Below are 19,729 nucleotides of genomic sequence, written 5' to 3'. Positions count from 1 at the left end.
CCGCGCGCAAGACGAATCTGTGCCAGAAGACACGCTCGCGGCCCTCGGCGCGCTCATGGACGCATCCCACGAGAGCTGCTCGACGCTCTACGACTGCTCTTGCCCCGAGGTCGACGTGCTCGTGCGTATCGCCAAGGACGCGGGCGCGTATGGGTCGCGGGTCACCGGCGCGGGCTGGGGCGGATGCACGGTCTCGCTGGTCGCAGAGGATAAGGTTGAGGAGTTCATCGGGAAGGTCAAGGCGCAGTACGCCCCGTACAAGGACCTGACGGAGGAGAAGCTGCGGGAGGCGATCTTCGCGACGAAGCCGAGCGCAGGGGCATTCAGTACGTGTCGTGTTTGAGGTGCTCAAGAGGAAGGGGCGCTGACGCTGTTTCTCACCGCAGTCCTCAAGTTGGATGACTGATACGTAGAAGACCACAAGAGCATTTGTACCATGATGTATTTTAAGCGATCTACATTGCCCCTTTACTCATGTGTTGTTCTGGTACGAGTGCCGAAAAAAGAAGGCAAAATCTCTCAACGTTTGCATCGATGGCTTATAGTACTGTGGACAAAGGCACATCGAAGGGCCCAACGACGACAGACGGACCACCTGGGTAAGCCCCAGATGAACCCCACTCAGCCCGACTCGCCCGGCGAGGTAATTGGTCCCATCACGGCCGAAGTCGATCCTCCGCCTACCGATCTCGCCGCCGCACATCCGGCCCTGCCAGTGCCATGATTTGAGCACGCACATGCTCCGACACCACCCCGGCTCCTCGACATCACCTAGTCCTCTCGCTTCCGGACCTCGTCCCTCGGCAGTACAGTACATCAGTTGCTTATGGATCATCAAGGCGCTCATGTGTCTGGTCGCATTCTTTCGTGTCTAGACTCAACCAGCTTCAATGTGCTTCCGTGACGTCCAGGGTTAATGGCTTATCAAGCGGCTGGGAGCACAAGCGCCCGATGGACCGCATCATGGATCCTGGCCGCTGCACACCGACTACAAACTTCATTAGCAGTGCGTTTATCCATTACACGGCTTCATAGGCATTAGTTGATCGAAGATGTCCAGCGTGAGGAAAGAACCTGTCTTAGACATGGGTACTAGCGCGTCACGAAAGCTGCGTCTCCGCCACACCGTGTAATCGAGGGTGTAGAAGTTTACAGAGACACGACTAAAGTCCGACGTGCCGGAATGTCAGTGTAAGCAGGCGAAGAAGTGGCTGCGCGTACATTGACGGATATAAATGTCACAGGGACTGACCCGCCAACACTCAACGCGACCCCCTCCTCAGCTCTCTGGCATCTCTTTAACTCATCCACACCATGGTTCCTACGACTCAGAAGGCCCTCATCAACCCTGCTCCAGGTGGTGGGTGGAAGCTGCACACTACTTTCCCTGTCCCCGTCCCCGGAGCGGGCGAGGTGCAAATCAAGATCATGGCGTCGTCGCTCAACCCCGGCGACTGGAAGATCGCGGCACACGGCAGTCCACTTGGTGACTCTACATATCCGTGGGTCGGTGGGCTCGATCTTGCCGGTGTTGTGGAAGCTGTTGGAGAAGGTGTTGATCATCTTGCCGTGGGAGACAGAGTGTACGGTGACTTCTTAATACGCCTGCCGTGATCCTCGCTGACACGTTGTTGCAGGTTCTCTCCTACTCACCTTTCGCCTGAGACATCGGCCTGGCAGGAGTACTGCATCCAGCCAGCTGGAAATGTTGCGAAGGTCTGTCTTCGTTGTATGCCGAGATATCTTTGCCGACAAGCTCTACTCAGATTCCTGACAACATCCCGTTCGAACGCGCGGCTGGTGTTGCTGTACCGTTCAACACCTGCGTGCTGGGCTTGTGGAACCGCGACCCCGGCGCAACCGCAATCTCGCTCGGTCTCCCTGCCCCCTGGGAGGAGGGCGGTAAGACCGTGGGTGTTGGGAAGACCGCCTTCATCGTTGGAGGCTCTACCTCCGTTGGGCAGTTCGGTGCGCCCCCCGCTCACCTCCATCTGGCTTGATCTGACACCGTGGGCAGCGATCCAGTGCGCCCGCATGAATGGTTTCTCGTCAATAGTCACCACCGCCTCCTCGAAGCACGCGGACTGGCTCAAGTCCCTCGGCGCGACGCACATCATCGACCGCGCGCTCTCCGAAGTCGACACGCTCGCTGAGCTTGCAAAGCTCACGGCCGACACCCCTGTCACGCTCGCGTTCGAGTGTGTCGAGGGCAGCGTTACCGAGCGCCTCGCGTACCAAGGTCTCGGCCTCGGCGGGGGGCTGGTCTGCGTGAACCCGATGCTGAACCCGGCGGAGACGTTCGCCGAAGTCAAGAAAGACGGGGACGGGAAGAAGGTCGTGAAGGTGTTCGCGGAGCTCAAGCTCGTGCAGGAGAACGTCACCGTTGGTGTAGAGGCGTACAAGCATGTCTCGGCGTGGCTCGCGGACGGCTTGCTCGTGCCGTGCCGGGTGGAGGTGTTGCCAAGGGGGCTGTTGGGGATCCCGGAGGGGTTGGAGAGATTGGCTAGGGGCGTGGTGAGCGGCGTGAAGCTGGTCGCTCGCATCGCTGAGACGTTGTGAACGAGTCTTCATGCGCTGGAACGCGAAATTGGACATAATCGGAGTTAAACACTAGTAATATATGAAATCGGTTTGTCATGGGTCGATGGCGTAGTTGGTTATCGCATCTGTCTAACACACAGAAGGTCCTCAGTTCGAGCCTGGGTCGACTCATCGTCACATCTTCTAAGACGTTTTTTGTGTCCTTGTGACTTTGGTAAGAAAGTAACAGGATTTTGGATCCCAGATGTCTTTTGTGTGGTTCATTGATTGTGACCACTGTCGGAGTTCGGCGCCAGAGGTGCAACCTCGGGCCGCTGGCTTAGGTAATTGTGTAGCCATAGTGCTCGCCGCAGCCTGTACCGTACGCTACGCACCAGAGGAGCCTGCTCACTCTTGAATACTGCTACAGAACATACTTCTAGACGCGCTCCACGCTCTTCCCCTCACCCACTTTTCACTGAGTCACGCTCCACCACCATGGCGGAAGCGAACAAAAGGCGCACCGACGAGGTGCGTCGGGTCGACACTCTCCGCGCAGTACTCCCAGATGCACTTCCCCCCCGCCGCACGTGCGAGTGTTCTCGCTTCTTGGGTGCAAGGCGATTCTGAATTTTACGGATCTACGGAGCGGGCAGTCGGAACCATTCTGGGAGGACGTGAAACCGGATTTCGACACAGCGATCCAGGCGCAGGACGCGGTCGACAAAGAGTGCCAGGGAGAGACGAGTCCCCAGGGTGACGAGCTTCTGCGTGAACTGAGGCGACGAGCGTGCAAGACCGCGGGGATTCGGAACGAGCGGTGGTGGTGGGTCGAGAGAGAGAGCGAAGAGAGACGGGCGATCGAGATTTGGAAGGAGAAGGGAGAGTGGGCGCGCGATGTGATCGAGAGCGTGGACTTTCAACAGGGCGATCTGACTGGTGAGTGTCTCTCCTGCAAAGTGTATTGAGGATGATCTCACACCTACTTCCAGGAATGTTCTCCAATAGCTGGCGGTACTATGGCATCATCGTACAATAGATCGTAACTCGTTCGGGCCGCGTACCCTCCGAAACGCTCAACTGTTACAGCTCTGTCGTAACTCCAATTCCTTTTCCTCAGAACTACAGGTGTCGGGACCAAAAAGTCTCCACAGCTCAGTTCGCCGAGTGGACGGTGGCGCCGCAAACCCCAACGTATCCAACTCGAGCATCCGGCTGTTCAACATCTGCGTCATCATCGCCGCGCACGTCCCGAACTCTGGCATGTTCTCCGGCTGGCCAAGCCGCCTCACTCCACGGTGCGTCGACGGCTGCACCATGACGAGGTTCTGGAGGTTCGGGAAAGCGCGGATCAGAGTGCGGGTGTGTATTCCGGTGATCAGCACTTCCTGAATTTGGAGGTCGGTGAGGAGGGGATAGACCTCGTTGAAGGTGTGGTCGCCATTTGACTGCTGGAAGCTCACATTGGTGGCGGTCAAGTCCACCAACGGCGATTGGAATTTATTTGCCTCGTCAACAGAGATCTCCGCAGTGAGGCGGATGTTTGGGGTCGGATCCCACCGCAGGTCGGCGACTTTGACCTTGGACTTGGAGTCGCACAAGAACCACACCAATTGCAAGTGGGGGTGTCGAAGCGCCCCAAGCTCCATTCGTTGTACATACAACTCATCGACACACAGCCAATCCAACCCGTAGTAAGTAGTCCTTGTCCGTCGAGGTGGCATGAGCCACTCGTCGACTGTATCTCTGACCGTCTCCTTCAATTCTCCCACCTCGAAGTTACAAGCGCAGGTGCCAAAGCGCCCCGAGATTCATTCGTTGTATATACAAGCTCATCGGCGCACGGCTAATTCAGTCCGCAGTAAAGCCCGTCCGTCAAACCGCCGTGCGGGCGAACCTAAACGCCCGCCTGCGCCCAGCCGCGGCCGTGCCGCTCGAGGACTGTTGGACGACGACGCAGTTGCCGAACCCGCTCAAGGTCCTGAACGAGACGATGCACTTGCCGCCCGTGCCGGCGCACGTCATGCCCGCAGGGAGCTGGACGGAGATTTGCTCCGTGCCCAAAGTCGGCGGCGCCTGAGAGAGAGAGTGGTGGGCGGGCGGGGAGGCCGGGAGCGGGAAAATCGTCAGCGAGGCGCGCGCGTTAGAGAAGGGACTCGACGGGCTGACCGCGGAGCCGTTCTCGACCATCGTCGCGGCGACGAAGCTGTTCTTGTCGCCCGTGCCGGTCGGGTCGACCATGACCTTCGCGATCTCGCGGGAGCCGTCGACCCCCCTGCAGAGGCGGGACGGATCGTATCAGCCCCGCAAAGACGGGCGGGATAGAGAGTGTGTGAGAGAGCGACGCACTTGTTGAAGTTGGTGATCGGGGCCGAGAAGGTGCCGTCCGCGGCGACCTGGATGGTGTCCGAGGACGCCATCCCCGAGGCGATGTCCACTCGCCCGCACGGCTTCTGGTTCGAGGGGCGCTGCACGTCTGAGCGCACGGGCGTGCCGCTCACGCCGAGCACGGGCGAAACGGCGGCGTGCGCGTGGGCCTGGAGGGCGGCGCCGAGGACGGCGGTGAAGGCAAGGAAAGTCTTGAAGAAAAGCATGGTGGCGGGGGCGAAAGTGGTGAGGTGCGAAAGGCTTGGAGTGAAGATGGTACGGTGGGATGAGGATCCGGCCTCGGGATGTGCTAGATGAAGAAGATGGGAGCGGAGGAGGTGAGCAAGCTGAGGTTTGACGGAGGGCAAGAGGGGGCTTTATACATGACCGAGAGCGGGCTCATCCCAGGCTCAGGACTCAGCAAGCCGCCACGGCCCGCACGCGGCAAAGCGCGGTCAAAGCGAGTGGGTCGGAACGAGCGATGGTATTGGCCGAGGGGCAGTGGAACGCGGAATACAATTGCTCACCGTCTGTACCGCGCTTCCTGTGGTCCGCTTTGCGACGGGAACCGGGGGCCGTATCCTGGAAACCATGCTGCAGCGGGGAAGACTTGCCGGGGTTCTCAAGTCTCCCGAGTACCCCAGCATCCATGGAGTTCCAGATCGACGGGGTGCGGAATGGCTCTCCAGGCGTCGTTACGACTCGTCAGGCAAAGGCTGTCGAGGCCTTCGACGGGATGCGGAATCGCTCCTCAAAGCGTTGTTACGGCTCGTCTGGCAGATGCTCATTCGGCGAACAGTGACGGCGCGGGAGAATCTGCGCTTCCACGCCGAGCGCTCCGCCACTCCGTTCAGAACTGCGCACACATTCATCGCCATGCAGGCCATGACAGCAGTGAGGCATATTCAGAACATCACCGACGCGGAAAGCGGTGAAGCGTTCTTAAATTGCCGATATACCACTCCACATCACGGAGTGGGTGACTGCATCGCCGAACAGGCAAATGGGCGTGGACGTCGACCCAACGCAGAACATCTCCCTCACACTATCAGACCCCTCCATCCCCAACCGCACAGGACAGACTACACGGGACCAAAAAAGTAACAGGCTCACCTCAAGTTCACGGTGGACGCCGAGAACAGTATTGGAATCGTCTCAGTATGAGAAGCCGCACCGTCCGTACCGCACATGCGCCGGTATGGGTGATAAGGAGGTTTCCAGTACTCCGCAGATCCCTCCAAGGCGGGTATCCGGAGCATAAGCCATGTTGCAAGGAGGAGTGTTCGGAGAAGAGCCGAGTGCGAGTGCAATGGTGTTCAACGCGGACGCGCGGAAGTGACTCCGAGACCACGCTCTGGCTGCGCTTGAGTACTAGGCGCGGGCATGGGCTCGCTGGTTCGATTCTCGGAATGGCCACCACTTAGAATTTGTCTGGCCCAACTATCTTGCACACGATCCTGCGAGCAGATATGTACCCGGGTCAATCGGTGATGATATTGAGGTATTTTAAAGACGAACAGGTTTCCGACCGAACCAACTCAGGCATGTCACGAGGACCGGGGCCCGACGCGCCAACGGAAAATCCCCCTCGAACATCGTCGCGTACTGCCCCAACCTGACCGCGCTCAAGCTGTTTGCATGCCACCTCGATACAGACTACGACCTTGCGAATCTCTCGGTGCTCGCCGAAGACGTCTGGCCGTCCATCTGCGAGCGTGACTGCTCGATCCCGTGGCCAAGTTTGTACACGCGGCGCCGCCTTGGACGCGCGAGCAAAGTGACTGTCCAAGATGCGTACTGGACGACCACAAACAGTACCTCGCCATACTCAGCAATACCAGACCGTCCTGCCTGCACTTTATCCGCCTCAGTTGCGACAAGGTGAGTTCGAGACGAAGGAAGATCTCGTCAAGCACGCATGGAAGGAGCTGTCGAACACGCTCCCGCAGCTGCGGTAGTTAGAATTGTGGTTATCCATGACTGAGTTGAACAAGGACTTTGTGGTGAGCACTCGCGGCGGCGTGTCAATTCCTGTCGATGATTTCTTCACACTTGAATACTGTCGCAGAACATCCTCCTAGACGCGCTCCGCGCTCCGATCCCCCTCATGCACTTTTCATTTCGCGTGAACACTTCCAAAACGTATGACGTGACCACCATGCGTACGGACGTGACCAGAAGGCGCGCCGCTGAGGTACGACGGGTCGACATCCTCCGCGCGCTCCCAGACGCTCTCGCACGCGCCCTGCCACACGTGCGGGTGTTCTCGCTTGGTCCGTGCAAGGCGGCTCTGAACGAGTGCGATCGATCGGTCGGGAGGTCGGAGAAACTCTGGGAGTCCTTGAACCCGGATTTCTGCGTGGTGATCAAGGCGCAGGACGCGGTCGACGAGGAGTGGGGCGAGATGAGTTCCCAGGTTGACGAGCATCTGCGCGAACTGAGGCGACGAGCGGACGAGACTGCGGGGCTTCGGGATGAGCAGTGGTGGTGGGTCGAGGGAGAGGGAAAAGAGAGACGGGCGATCGGGATCTGGAAAGAGAAAGGAGAGTGGGCGCGCGACGTGATTGAGGACATGGACTTCGACACGAAGACGGGCCTGAACGGTGAGTGTGTCCGAGACTATGCAGTTTGAAGAAACTAATGTCGACTTCATCAGCAAAAAAGCAAAAACCTCCGATACATTGCAAAGGCTTCGAATATCCGTGGGACATTCGAAGCCTTTCCAATGTTGCGCAAATCTATGTAAGTCGTTCCAATGTTACACATATCCATGCAAGTCATTCCAATGAAAGCCCAATGGATTGTGAGGGCCGTTTGTGTGTCAAGCTGATTACAGGAAGGGAAAGTGTGGAACGGCGGCAAGAAAGTGGAGACAGTCAAGACTCCACAGAGTTGAATTTGTGCGACGCGTGTCGCGTCCTGGGAATTCGCAGGCGTGGGAACCACGTGATCGGGTGGCGACGAAACTTGCATCCAAGTCCCCGTCCTGCGTCTGCGTCTTCCTCTCTTCTTTCCCACTTGCCCTCACCATTCTCTCGTCTGCTGGCTGTCTGGTGCCTCAAGCAGCTACAGCCTATCCCTCAATCACCTTGTCCCACGCGATCCCCTCGGCCTCTGCTTTCGTAATCCTGGCACACTGTCGCTGCGCTTCGTTTCAATGGCGCATACATCAACCTGTATCACTCCTACGCAACATCTAGCGAAATCGGGCGCTTGCAGGTGATTGCCCAGGTCTCTACTAGCTCGTTTTGAAGACCATCAGAGCCGTAGGGGATAGGGAGGGATCAGAGACTGCGTCACGGTGAGCATATGACATCTATTATGCGCACCCAGCTGTTCATCACCGCATACAACTTTCCTTTTTTCTTGCGCCAGTGCTGGACCATCCTTCAAGTGGGGTGCACATTCTGCAACAAGTGTGCGAGGGTTGCGCTCCTCACGGACTCCGTTGTGACCTCGCGCGTGCAGGTGCGCGCCACCGCGTCGGTGAGGACGTGCATTCGATATCGCGGGAGGACTACATGTACTAGGTAAGTGCAGTGAACGAGGATGGTGATGAAGATGCACAAGAGCAAGGGAACGATGCCGTTGTCGTCTTCTTCGAGAACAGGTGAGTGCGCCGATATCCCAGCTGTGTGCGGTGCCTTCGTACTTATTCACAATGCCGCGCAGCCACATCCACTCCTGCGCGTCTTCAGGCCGACTTGCGCGCGCAACATCCCGCATGGTGGAGTTGTGATCGACAAGTCGGATTACCTACATATCTTCTGAAGGACGACCGTGTGTGACTGCCTTGTGCTTGTAGTACAATGTACACGCATTCGTGTCCGTATATAGCAGCTACTCTAGTCAATAAAAGGGTTTCTTGTCGTACTTGATGTGTGAACAAATGCTCAGACGGCCGGCGGTGCCAGGCAAGCTAGGATCGCCGAACATTGGAATGGCTTCCAATGACTCCGACCAGACATTGTAATGGCTTGCAACTCACTAGAACAGCTATCTATTGAACGTACAAACATTTTATATCATTCCGGACGTTTTATTCACTTCCAAGTGATTCCAATTAACACGCTTTTTTGCTGATGTTCAACGTGCAGGGATGTTCCGTGATAGTTGGTGCTAAGAACCGTACTAAGGGTTATCAGTGCTTGCGGCTCTGGTCTGTACATGAAGTGATTACCAATGGAGATCAAATCACGTGCCGTTAGGTTCGAAAACGCCACGTCTTCCACATAGTGCTCCTTCTCTTGACATCCCTCCTTGACCTCGTACCACCACCATCCCCACAGCGTCTATCCCCCCCACCTCCCCCCGGACGTTCCACCTACCCCACAGTACGATGTCGCCCTACCCGAAGAAAGGTAAGGGCAAAAAGAAAGCCACCACCCCGGTCGACGAATACACGACCTGGGAGGACAAAGACGGCGAGATCTGTGGCGCCGCCTCCACCGACATCGCTGCCGCGCTCGTCGAAGAGCGGCAGCTCCCCAACCTCCTCCGCTACCTGGCTCGCACCATCCTCCGGGTTGGTGGGTTCACAGGGCCCTACGTCGACGCGGCCGCGGCCGACTACGACTCCCGCCTCGCCTCGTTCGGGTCCAAGCACTCGAACGGGGCCTTCAACGCCATCACCACGACGTACGGCACGCTGTGCGAAGTGGTCGGTGAGGCCATTCGCGAGGCCAACATCCACCACCGCGAGCTCACCCCTGTGGCGACCGCCCCCACCCCCACACCTACCGCCGACGTGGCTGACGCCATGGACACCACCCCGGCCGACGTACCCTCCCCCACACCCCTCCCCGCCCCCCTCCTCCAGGCGGCGCCTCTGGCCTCCCCCCCGCCTGCCCCCGTCCTCGAGGCTGCCCCCGTGGTCGCCCCCGTGCCCCCCGCTCCCACGCCTGCTGCGCCCACCGGCGTCGCGGCCCTCCCAGCCAGGCCCTTTGGGGCCCCGACCCAGCCTGCCCCCGGCCCTGCGGCCCCGGCCAGCGTCCCCGAGCCCACATGGGCGACGGTTGCACGCGCCGGCGCCAAGAGGAAGGGGAAGGGGGTGACCGGCGCGGCCCGCAAGGGTTTCGTCGCGCGCCCCGCGGCAGCCGCCGCTCCCACGGCCCCTGCCCCGCCCCCCACCACCGCCCCCGTCGCCCCGGCCAAGGCCGCGCCGACGGCGCTTCAAAACACGCTGGCCGCGCTGCGCCGCTGCCGCCCAGCTGGGTCCGCCCGGCTGGTATACCTCCACGCCGCCCATGACCTCACCCACGCCCCCGTGTGGTCGAGCGACGCCAAGGCCCTCGAGGTCCTCCGCCGGGCCGTCGACTTCAAAATCGACCGCCTCTCCTCCAACCCTGCGCGCACGCGGTGGACGGTCGTCCCCGCGATCTGCCCCCGTGACGCCCCCATGACTTGGGACGCCCAGGCCTCTGCCCTCGCGGACGCCCTCGGCCGCCTCCTCGGCAACCCCCTGCGCGCCTCCCGGTACGTCAACCGGGTGTCGGTCCTTTACCACCACGTCGAGTGCTCCGCGCTCGACGACGCCGGCGCCCCCGTCGCCCTCTCCCCCTTCAACGTCCTCCGGGACGCCGTTCACCGCTCCGGTGACACCGCGTGGTCCGACGGCCGCGCGACGCTCCCCGACACCAACACCTCCGTCCGCTGGGGCCCCGGCCCGGGCCCACGCCGCGGACGCCACCACCGCCACCCTCTTCGTCGACGTAGTCGACGACGAGGACTTCAAGACGCTGCGGGCCCTCAACGGGTCGCGGCTGCTCTTCGACATCGGCCCGCGCGCGTGCACCCTCGCGCGCGTGCCCGACCGCCCCCTCCAGTGCTCGAACTGCCAACAGTTCGGTCACACAGCCGTCCGATGCCGTGCGCCTCCAGCGTGCGGTTTCTGCGCCGGCTCGCACCACACCCACCACCACGAGGTGCTCGCCAAGCGCCCTGGTCCCACCGTCCACGTGGCGAAGTGCGTGGTTTGCGCAGGCGCGCATCCCGCCTACTCCCCCACCTGCCCCCGCCGTCGGCCGAAGAACGGCGCGCGGGCGGCTCAGACCTCGCCCCCCAAGCCGCCCGCCTCAAAAGCGTGAGCGGCTTGCGAAGTACGGGGTGCCTTCCGACCTCCCGACGGGTGCAACAGCGGACGGGCCGTGACCGATCGAGGGGGGCCGCCGGGATCTATCGGATAACCAAGGAGAGGCACTCAGGTACGGGGGCCAAGAAGCGCACGAACTTTTTCTCGGTGGACTTTGGTCTCGGAACACGCGCGCTCGCATCAGGGGGTGCCGGGCGCCTTCGGCCCGAGGGTTGAAATCCGCAACTGCCTACGGGCGCGGTCCCGTGCCCACGCGGGCGTCAAACGAACGCGGGATAGTACCTTAGTCGTGTAGTAACTAGTTACATGTGCACCCTTTGTGACACACGGGGATAGGTTGAGAATAATAATAATAATAATAATAAAGCTCCTTCTCTTGATCTGCCTCAGCTGTTGGACAATCCCTCCCTGATAGACTCGATGCCAGGTGTTGTATGTGTATATTGCCTTCCTGTCAAGTATAACTGTTGATGAGACCATCCTTGAAGTGGCACGACGGACCGCTTGAAGAGCATGTTGTCCCTCAATGACGACGTCCTCCTCCTCATCGTGTCCTTCCTCTCCCGCAAAGACGCGCTCGCGGTGGCTTGCACTTCCAAATATGCATACTGCTTAGCGACACCCAGCAGTCTTTACGACGCAAGTTATCCTTACAGTATGAGAGACCCCGAGATGTCTCGATGGGAGTACTTACTCGGATACGACAAGTTCCTGGGTGTCCCACGGAGGCGCTACGTTCGAGGGATCGCCGTCTCGATCTGGCCTGAGGACGAAAACGAGATGGCCTCACTCTTAGAAGCCCTACCCTCGTTTTCAAACCTCCAGTCACTCTATTGCGATTACACCAGCGAGCTCATAGAGCGGCACCCACGCTTCGTCGAACGTATCCCCAACTTGGTACAGCTTACAGAGATTGGACTTTACGACTTGCGTCCAACGATCCTACCGAACCTGGCTTCCATTCTTGCCTCTCCCCACCTCACTACTGTCACTATCTTCTTTCGGAAACGCCCTAAAGCTGACGCACACTGGAATGCCTCACAAGCTTTCGTACTCCTATCGACACTCGCCGCTCTCCCCTCACTATGCACCCTCTCGTTGATGTCTGTTGCGATACCTTTTCCGCCACGCTCTACCACCATGCACACTATCCCTATGATCTCCTCTCTTCGCCACTTAACCGTCATAGCCATTGTCGACACGTCCGCAAATATCGCCGGGTACTGCCCCAACCTGACCACGCTCGAGATGGGTTTCTGGATTGATGGCATGGCACTGGGGTACGACCAAGTTGCGCATCTCTCAGTGCTCACCAAAGACGTCTGGCCGTCCATCCGCGAGCTTGACTACTCAATGCCGCGGCCAACTTCGTTCACGAACCACCTTGGACGAGCGAGCAAAGTGACGATCCACTATAAGCGCCTGGACGACTACGGAGACTACCTGCCCATCCTCAGCAAGACCCGACCGTCCTGCCTGCACTTGATAAGCCTCATATGCGACGACCTGCACTCGTGGCCGTCCATGGACCAGTTCGAGACGGAGCAAGATCTCATCAAGTACGCGTGGAAGGAGCTGGCGAACACGCTGCCGCAGCTGCGGTCATTGCTGTTGTCGTTAGAATACACTGCATTGACCGAGGACTTTGTGGTGAGCGCTCGCAGCGGCGTGTCAATTTCTGTCGATGATCCGCTCACACTTTAATACTGTCGCAGACCATACTTCTAGACGCGCTCCGCCCTCTCCCCCTCACGCACTTCTCGCTGTGGGCTCCCGCTCGCTACACGGCACTAACGAGCGAACACACCACCACGGCGTCCACCAACAAAAGGCGCACCACCGAGGTACACCGGGTCGATACCCTCCGCGCGCTCCCAGACGCACTCACACGCGCATTGCCACACGTGCGGGTGTTCTCCCTCGGTCCGTACAAGGCGGCTCTGGACGAGTGCGATCGACGGGCCGGGAGGTCGGAACGGTTCTGGGAGTTCTTGAACCCGGATTTCTGGTCAGCGATGCAGGCACAGGACGCGGTCGACGAGGAGTGGGGAGAGATGAGTTCCCAGGTTGACGAGCATCTGCGTGAACTGAGGCGACGAGCGGTCGAGACTGCGGGGCTCCGGGACGAGCGGTGGTGGTGGGTGGAGAGAGAGGGCGAAGAGAGACGGGCGATCGAGATTTGGAAGGAGAAGGGCGAGTGGGCGCGCTATGTGATCGAGAGCGTGGACTTTCAGCCGGGCGATCTCACCGGTGAGTGTCTCTCCTCCACAGTACTTGTATTGAGGATGATCTCACATCTACTTCCAGGAATGTTTCATAACAGCTGGTGCTACGACCCATAGGGAGTGACGTCATCGTGCGGTAGGTCGCAACTCGTTCTCGCGTGCACTCCGCGGAAACGTTCAACTGTTACAGTATGCGCCTCGCGCGCGTGTCTGTCGTAACTTCAATCCATTTTTCTCAGAGCTACAGGTGTCGGTACCACATCGTCTCCTCAGCTCAGTTCGCCGGGTGGACAAACCCCAACGTCCCCAGCTCCGGCATCTGGCTGTTCAGCATCCGCGCCGTCGCCGCCGCGCACGTCTCGAACTCCATGTCTTCCGGACCAAGCCGCACCCACCGGGGCTCCCGCCTCCCACGGACGCCCTCCACCGTGAGCTCGACGGTCTTGAGCGCCGGGATCGTGTCCTTGAGCCGCTGCGCGAGCGCGCTGAGGTCGAGCGCGGCGAAGAACCGCTCCGCGGCGGACGGCTCGAACCGGTGGGGACCGCTCCGCGTGAACTGGAGGAACGCGCCGTGGAGCGCGATGCTGAGCACCCGGACGCGCGGCAGCCCCCGGATCGCTGCGATCCAGCTCTCCTACACAAGCGCGACGGCCGACGTCGTCAGCACGAGGTGACAAGGAGCAGCCCGGGCACTCACCACCATCGCGGGGGCGTCGATCGTGTCCGCCGGCAGGGTGCACCCCATCCTGAACATGACCTCGAAGCACTCGACGCGCGCCGCGCACGGTTTCCGCAGCATCTCCGTGAGCGCCGGCGTGAAGAGGTCCCCCTCGAACTGCGCGAGGGCGAGCTGCGCGGGGCGCGTGCGTTTGAGGAGCCGGCGGAGCGCGCGCGTCTGCATGTACGGGCCCGTGACGTGCACCTCCTGGACCTGGCAAGTCGGGGCGAGGATGTACATGTCGAGGAGGCCGCCGCTGATGGTCTCTAGGGACGGCCAGGAGCGGTGCGCGAGCTGTTCGGCGATGTTGTGCTCGTGCTGCGCTTCGAGCGCGGTCGGATCGTCCCCGCGGTGTGTCGACGGCTGCACCATGACGAGGTTCTGGAGGTCCGGGAAGGCGCGGACGAGAGTGCGGGTGTGCATCCCGGTGATCAGTACCCCTTGGATTTGGAGGTCGGTGAGGCGGGGATAGACCTCGTCGAAGGTGTTGTCGCCGTTTGACCGCTGGAAGCTCACATTGGTGGCGCTCAAGTCCACCAACGACGATTGGAAGTTCTTGAGAACGGAGATAGGGATCTTTGCCTCATCGGAAGGGCCCTCCGTGAGGCGGATGTTCGGGGTCGGATCCCACCGCAGGTCGGCGACTTTGACCTTGGACTTGAAGTCGCGCAAGAACCCAGAGCCTACGGTGTTGATCCCGGCGAAGCGGATGTGAGTGATGGTGGTGAGTGACGCGAAGGCGGCGTACAGAGCACGGAAAGATGAGATGATGCTGTCCAGGTGTGTGATATCGAGAAGCGTCATAGTAATCTTGTCCGTGTGTGCCGTCAACAGAGCGCCCAAGCGTTTTGCGACGGAAATCGGCAGACTCTGCATCTCCAGACAAAGACCTTTGAGGAACTGGAGTCGAGCGCCGTTGTATGCGGACAAGAAGGTGATCAGAGAGTCGAGCTGGCGACTAGTTGCGATGGTGATGCACGAGTCATCGAGAAGATACTTGGCCCCCTCGATGTTGAAGAACTTGTTGACTTGCATGAGGCGACAGACGGTGGAGTCGTCAGCGAAAGCCATGATGTGGAAGGAGACGTCGAGGCAAAGTGTGCGGGCCATCTGCGAAACGAGTGGACGGTGTTGACGACGCTGTGAACAAAGGCTGACACCGTATATCGAGCACGATGGCCGAGATATCCGAGGTGTTTGCGGAAAGGATGTTGATGAGGGCGATGTGTCGAAGAGGGATGAGGTGAAACGCAGAAGAGTGGGACGCCCGACGAGGGGTCGCGCCTCTGGCTCCAAAGCAGCCGTGAGAAGGGGGAGTGAAGGGCAGACAAAGGTGGCAGGTACCGGCAGAGCTCCACGGACTCCGAGCGGTCACCCCGGCGCCATGGCAAGCTGCGCGGTGCATGTATCGACTGAGAGGTCAAGCCATCAACGGGTTCACAGAGATCTAGCACGAGGTCGTCGCTGGTGGGCATCGCTGCAGGTCCTGACTCGTCATGATGCCGTGAGACAGCATCGTGTGATCTTCAAATTCCCTGCGCGCTCGTCGGCGTCGCTCACTCAACTCCAACTCAACTCCTCCTCTGACTTCATCACTGGCACAAGCCTGTCTCGCTGCGACTGCAACACTTTCTTGTTCTCTGTTCCGCGGCCAACGATGGCGATCGGAACGGCAAGACTTCGTCTCACTCCAATGTTGACATCAAGTGAGAGCGGCCGCAGCTAAGTCGCAGCATCTCCCAGCACACAAGTTCGAGACAAGACCTCGCGCTTGAGCTCTAGTGCGCATCTCCGGACCTTGAAAAAGCGCATGCGGACTGCGCGCCGCTGTATATGTAGTCCAGTCAATTTGCGCTGTGCACGACGCGCAGCCTGGCTAGACGGTTTCGTTGCGGTCGGTGCGGCCGGAAGGCGTCCGTCTGGTGTTAAACGGGGTATCTGTGAGTAGCTGTCGCCCTTCATCGTGCGCATCCCCATAGCGTTCACCTACGCCTCTGCGTTCGCTGCCTGTGATCGTTGCCCAGCACGTCGCACTCATGCTCTCCTTCCCATTCTCACCATCCCTCCTGTCGGTGGCAAGCACCTCTACCGCCGTCTCCACAACGCCTTTACGCTCAAATGCGTCCATCAAGGCTCTCCCCCGCTCTTCCGACACCCGTCAGCGCGAGCAAGGCGTCCCATCCGAGCTCCTCGCCCCCGCGTCCACTCGTCCGGCGCACCCGCCGAAGACGAAGTCGTCAGCAAGGTCGTAGCTAAAGCGCTCTCTCGCGCAAAGCTCGCAAAGCACACAAGCAGCTCCCACCGCGCCCACACACGAGCCGGCGAAGACGACGGAAAAGACGGGTCAGGTGGCGTTCAAGGACGCGCGCGCGCGGTGGCATTTCAACGATACGCGGCTCGCGCTATCAACGGCGAAGTGAGGGATCGGAGGCAGCGCAGGATTAATGCAGGGTTTGTAAGGTATGCTTCGAGCGCATTGTTTCAGACTACGCGTTGCACCGACGTCACTCCCTAAGAAGTCACCTACTCCACGCTCAGGTTGTCTCCGGAGGGTACACGACCAGCTTCATCCCGCTGACGTTGTTCCGCGCCATCCTCTCCAGACGCCAAGTGTCGTCGCCTCGCCCCACCCGTGTCCGACGCTGAGTCCGAGGCGTCGAACTCCATGGACGACTTCCAAGCCCCCTCTTCCTCCTCCGAAGACGAAGGGGACAAAGATGAAGACCACGCTCCGCGGATGCCCAAGGAGGTGCAGAACTCGCCGACGGCGGGATACCTGCGCGAGCTCGCGAGCGCTTGATGCTCGCCGCTCTCGTCGGGTGCGTCCGCAAGGAGGGCGTGGAGGGGATCCAGTGGGGTGTAGTACGTCATCTGATTCCTCGGCGTTTCTGGCAGTGTTGACGCGCTGCCGGATGGGCTGAATTCAATGACCTCCTCCTCTTTAGGCTATGCCAGTGGACTCCTTCGTTCATGTGGGCACCAGCTGTAGCGTCAACCGACTTGGGAAAAGCCGGCGCGAACAGTCGTCGTCCCCATATCCGACGTCGTGAGCAAACTCTGCAAGAGCGTCAGCTCTGATTGGTGCTGGACTCGCTCCTCACGGGCTCGCGTGGAAGGCGAAAGACGAGCGGCGGGTGGCACTCAACCTCGATTACGCGGAGGTGGAGCGCATGCTGGGCGAGGTCGGCGGTCTGAAGTGGTACAACGCCTAGATTGCCTGATGTACGTGTTACAAGGCCGGTTTACTCCCGTTCGGCTCGCAACCAGTTCTCTACCGCGACTTCCCCGATACCTCACAGTGAGCGTGTGCCATCTTTGTCTACGACGCGGAACCAGCACCAATTCAGCGGCTGTGTGGCACAGTACTCCGAATAGTCGTTGTGGACCGGTTTTTCTCAAGGACTGCAGACGTCTCAGAGTATCAAATGATTATCAATGGAGATCAAATCACGTGCCGTTAGGCTCGAAAATGCCACGTCTTCCACAGAGTGCTCCTTCTCTTGATCTGCCTCAGCTGTTGGACAATCCCTCCCTGATCGACTCGATCCCATTGAAGGCGGCTGGTGTATGTTTATATTGCCTCCCTACTAAGTATAACCGCTGACGAGACCATCGTTGAAGCACGACGGACCGCTTGAAGAGCATGCTGTTCCTCAATGACGACGTCCTCCTCCTCCTCTTTTCCTTCCTCTCCCGCAAAGACGCGCTCGCGGTGGCTTGCACTTCCAAACATGCATACTGCTTAGCGACACCCAGCACTCTCCGTGACGCAAGTTATCCTCTGTATCGGGACGTCTCCGACGAGAGGTCTCGATGGGAGTACATTCTCGGACACGACAAGTTCCTGGGTGTCCCACGAAGGCGCTATATTCGAACACTCAGTGTTAGGCCCTATCCCAAGAACGGAGACGAGATCGCCTCACTCGTCGAAGCCTTGCCCTCGTTTTCAAACCTCCGGACACTCCGGTGTGACGGCATCGAGGAGCTCATAGAGCGACACCCACGCTTGGTCGAATGTATCCCCACCCTGGTACAGCTCACAGAGGTAGAGCTCCACAGTCTTTTGCTAACGAACCTACCGAGCCTCCCTGCCATTCTCGCCGCCCCCCACCTCACTACTGTCAGTCTGGATTTTCGTCCGGATTCCTATGGAGCTCCCGAAACCCAGTGGGATGTTTCACAAGCTTTCGCACTCCTGTCGACACTCGCCTCTCTCCCCTTATTATCCACCCTCTACTTATCTATTTCTGCGCTAGGTATTCCGCCACGTTCTACCATGCGCACTTTCCCTGTGCTCCCTTCCGTTCGCCACATGATAAACGATGACTTCGTCTCGGACGCGTCCGAAAACATCGTCGCGTACTGCCCAAACTTGATCACGCTCCAGCTGCGTTCCGTCATGAACCCCGGAGACTACGAACCTACGGATCCCTCAGTGCTCCCCGAAGACGCCTGGCCGTCCCTCCGCAAGCTTGACTGCGACATCCCGTGGTCGAGTTCGTACACGGGCCGCATTGGACACGCGAGCAAAGTGACGTTCCGACATGCACACCTGTACGACTACAAATACTACCTCCCCATCCTCAGAAAGACCCAACCGTCATGCCTGTGCTTGAGCGACTTCAGAGGCGAAGGCATGAGGTTGGTCTCGCACTCCGAGTTCGAGCCCAGGCAAGATCACACCAAGTATGCGTGGAAGGAGCTGGCGAACACGCTCCCTCAGCTGCGGTCGTTGGAGGCGAACTTATCTTACACTACGTTCGACGAGGACTTTGTGGTGAGCGCTCGCGGCGGCGTGTCAATCTCTGTCGATGATCCCCTCACACTGGAATACTGTCACAGAACATGCTCCTAGACGCGCTCCGCCCTCTCCCCCTCACGCACCTTTCACTTCACGCTCCCGATGGGTTGGGCGACTCTGAATATAGTACCACCACCATGGCGGACGTGAACGAAAGGCGCATCGCGGAGGTACGCCGGGTCGACATCCTCCGCGCGCTCCCAGACGCGCTCGCACGCGCCCTGCCGCACGTGCGGGTGTTCTCGCTTGGCCCGTACGAGGCGGTTCTGGAGGATGTCGATCGACGGAGTGGGCGGGACGAGTATTTCTTCGCGTACTTGGAGGAAGACCACCCGGATTTAGGCGCAGCGATCCGGGCGCAGGACGCGGTCGACGAGGAGTGGGGCGAGATGAGTTCCCAGGTTGACGAGCATCTGCGCGAACTGAGGCGACGAGCTGAGGAGACTGCGGAGCTTCGGGACGAGCGGTGGTGGTGGGTTGAAGGAGAGGGCGAAGAAAGGCGCGCGATCGAGATCTGGAAGGAGAAAGGAGAGTGGGCGCGCGATGTGATTGAGGACGTGGACTTCGACGCGAAGACGAGCTTGAGCGGTGAGTGCGTCCGGGACTATGTGGGTTCGAGGAACTGATGCCGACTCCAACGTGCAGGAATGTTCCGTGATAGTTGGCGCTACGAACCGTAGAGTTATAGGTGCTTTCTCCAGCCTGTGCACAATGAAAGGCAAGATCTCGCAATTTGAAGACGTCGCTTTATGTATACATACAAAACTGCCCAAGCCCATACTACCATGTCTTCACGCCGTTTCCTGGGGTAGCGCTACCAGCTTCATTCCGCTAACCTTGTTCTCCTTCATCCGCCGAAGACCGTCAGGAATTCCGCTGAGGCCTCCCGGCAGGAGCTCGACTTTGTTGGGCTGCGTGCGTCGAAAGGATTAGTAGATGCCCATCGCCGTAGCTGAACACCACGCACCACCAACACGCCGGTCTCCAGCCAGCCGGGGACACGGCTA

The 19,729-nt window shown here is 59.6% G+C and overlaps 1 protein-coding gene and 1 non-coding gene across 2 annotated transcripts; both read left to right on the top strand.

The window, feature by feature from the left end:
• Positions 1-2,638: 2,638 nt before the first annotated feature.
• On the top strand, positions 2,639-2,712 carry BXZ73DRAFT_t220. Its single transcript has one exon. It is a non-coding gene; the product is annotated as a tRNA-Val (tRNA).
• Positions 2,713-7,045: 4,333 nt separating this feature from the next.
• On the top strand, positions 7,046-13,320 carry BXZ73DRAFT_109044 (uncharacterized protein; the record flags this gene model as incomplete). Its single annotated transcript, XM_048017247.1, has 6 exons — positions 7,046-7,490; positions 9,177-10,534; positions 10,614-10,852; positions 11,467-12,628; positions 12,694-13,228; positions 13,286-13,320. The coding sequence occupies 6 exons, from the start codon at positions 7,046-7,048 to the stop codon at positions 13,318-13,320; spliced, it is 3,774 nt and encodes a 1,257-aa protein (XP_047870885.1).
• Positions 13,321-19,729: the final 6,409 nt, after the last annotated feature.

Source organism: Epithele typhae, assembly GCF_022376455.1.
Source record: "Epithele typhae strain CBS 203.58 chromosome Unknown BXZ73scaffold_207, whole genome shotgun sequence".
Taxonomy (NCBI): Eukaryota; Fungi; Basidiomycota; class Agaricomycetes; order Polyporales; family Epitheliaceae; genus Epithele; species Epithele typhae.
Note: the sequence above shows the minus strand (reverse complement) of the source record. Positions and strands in the feature narration are given on the sequence as shown.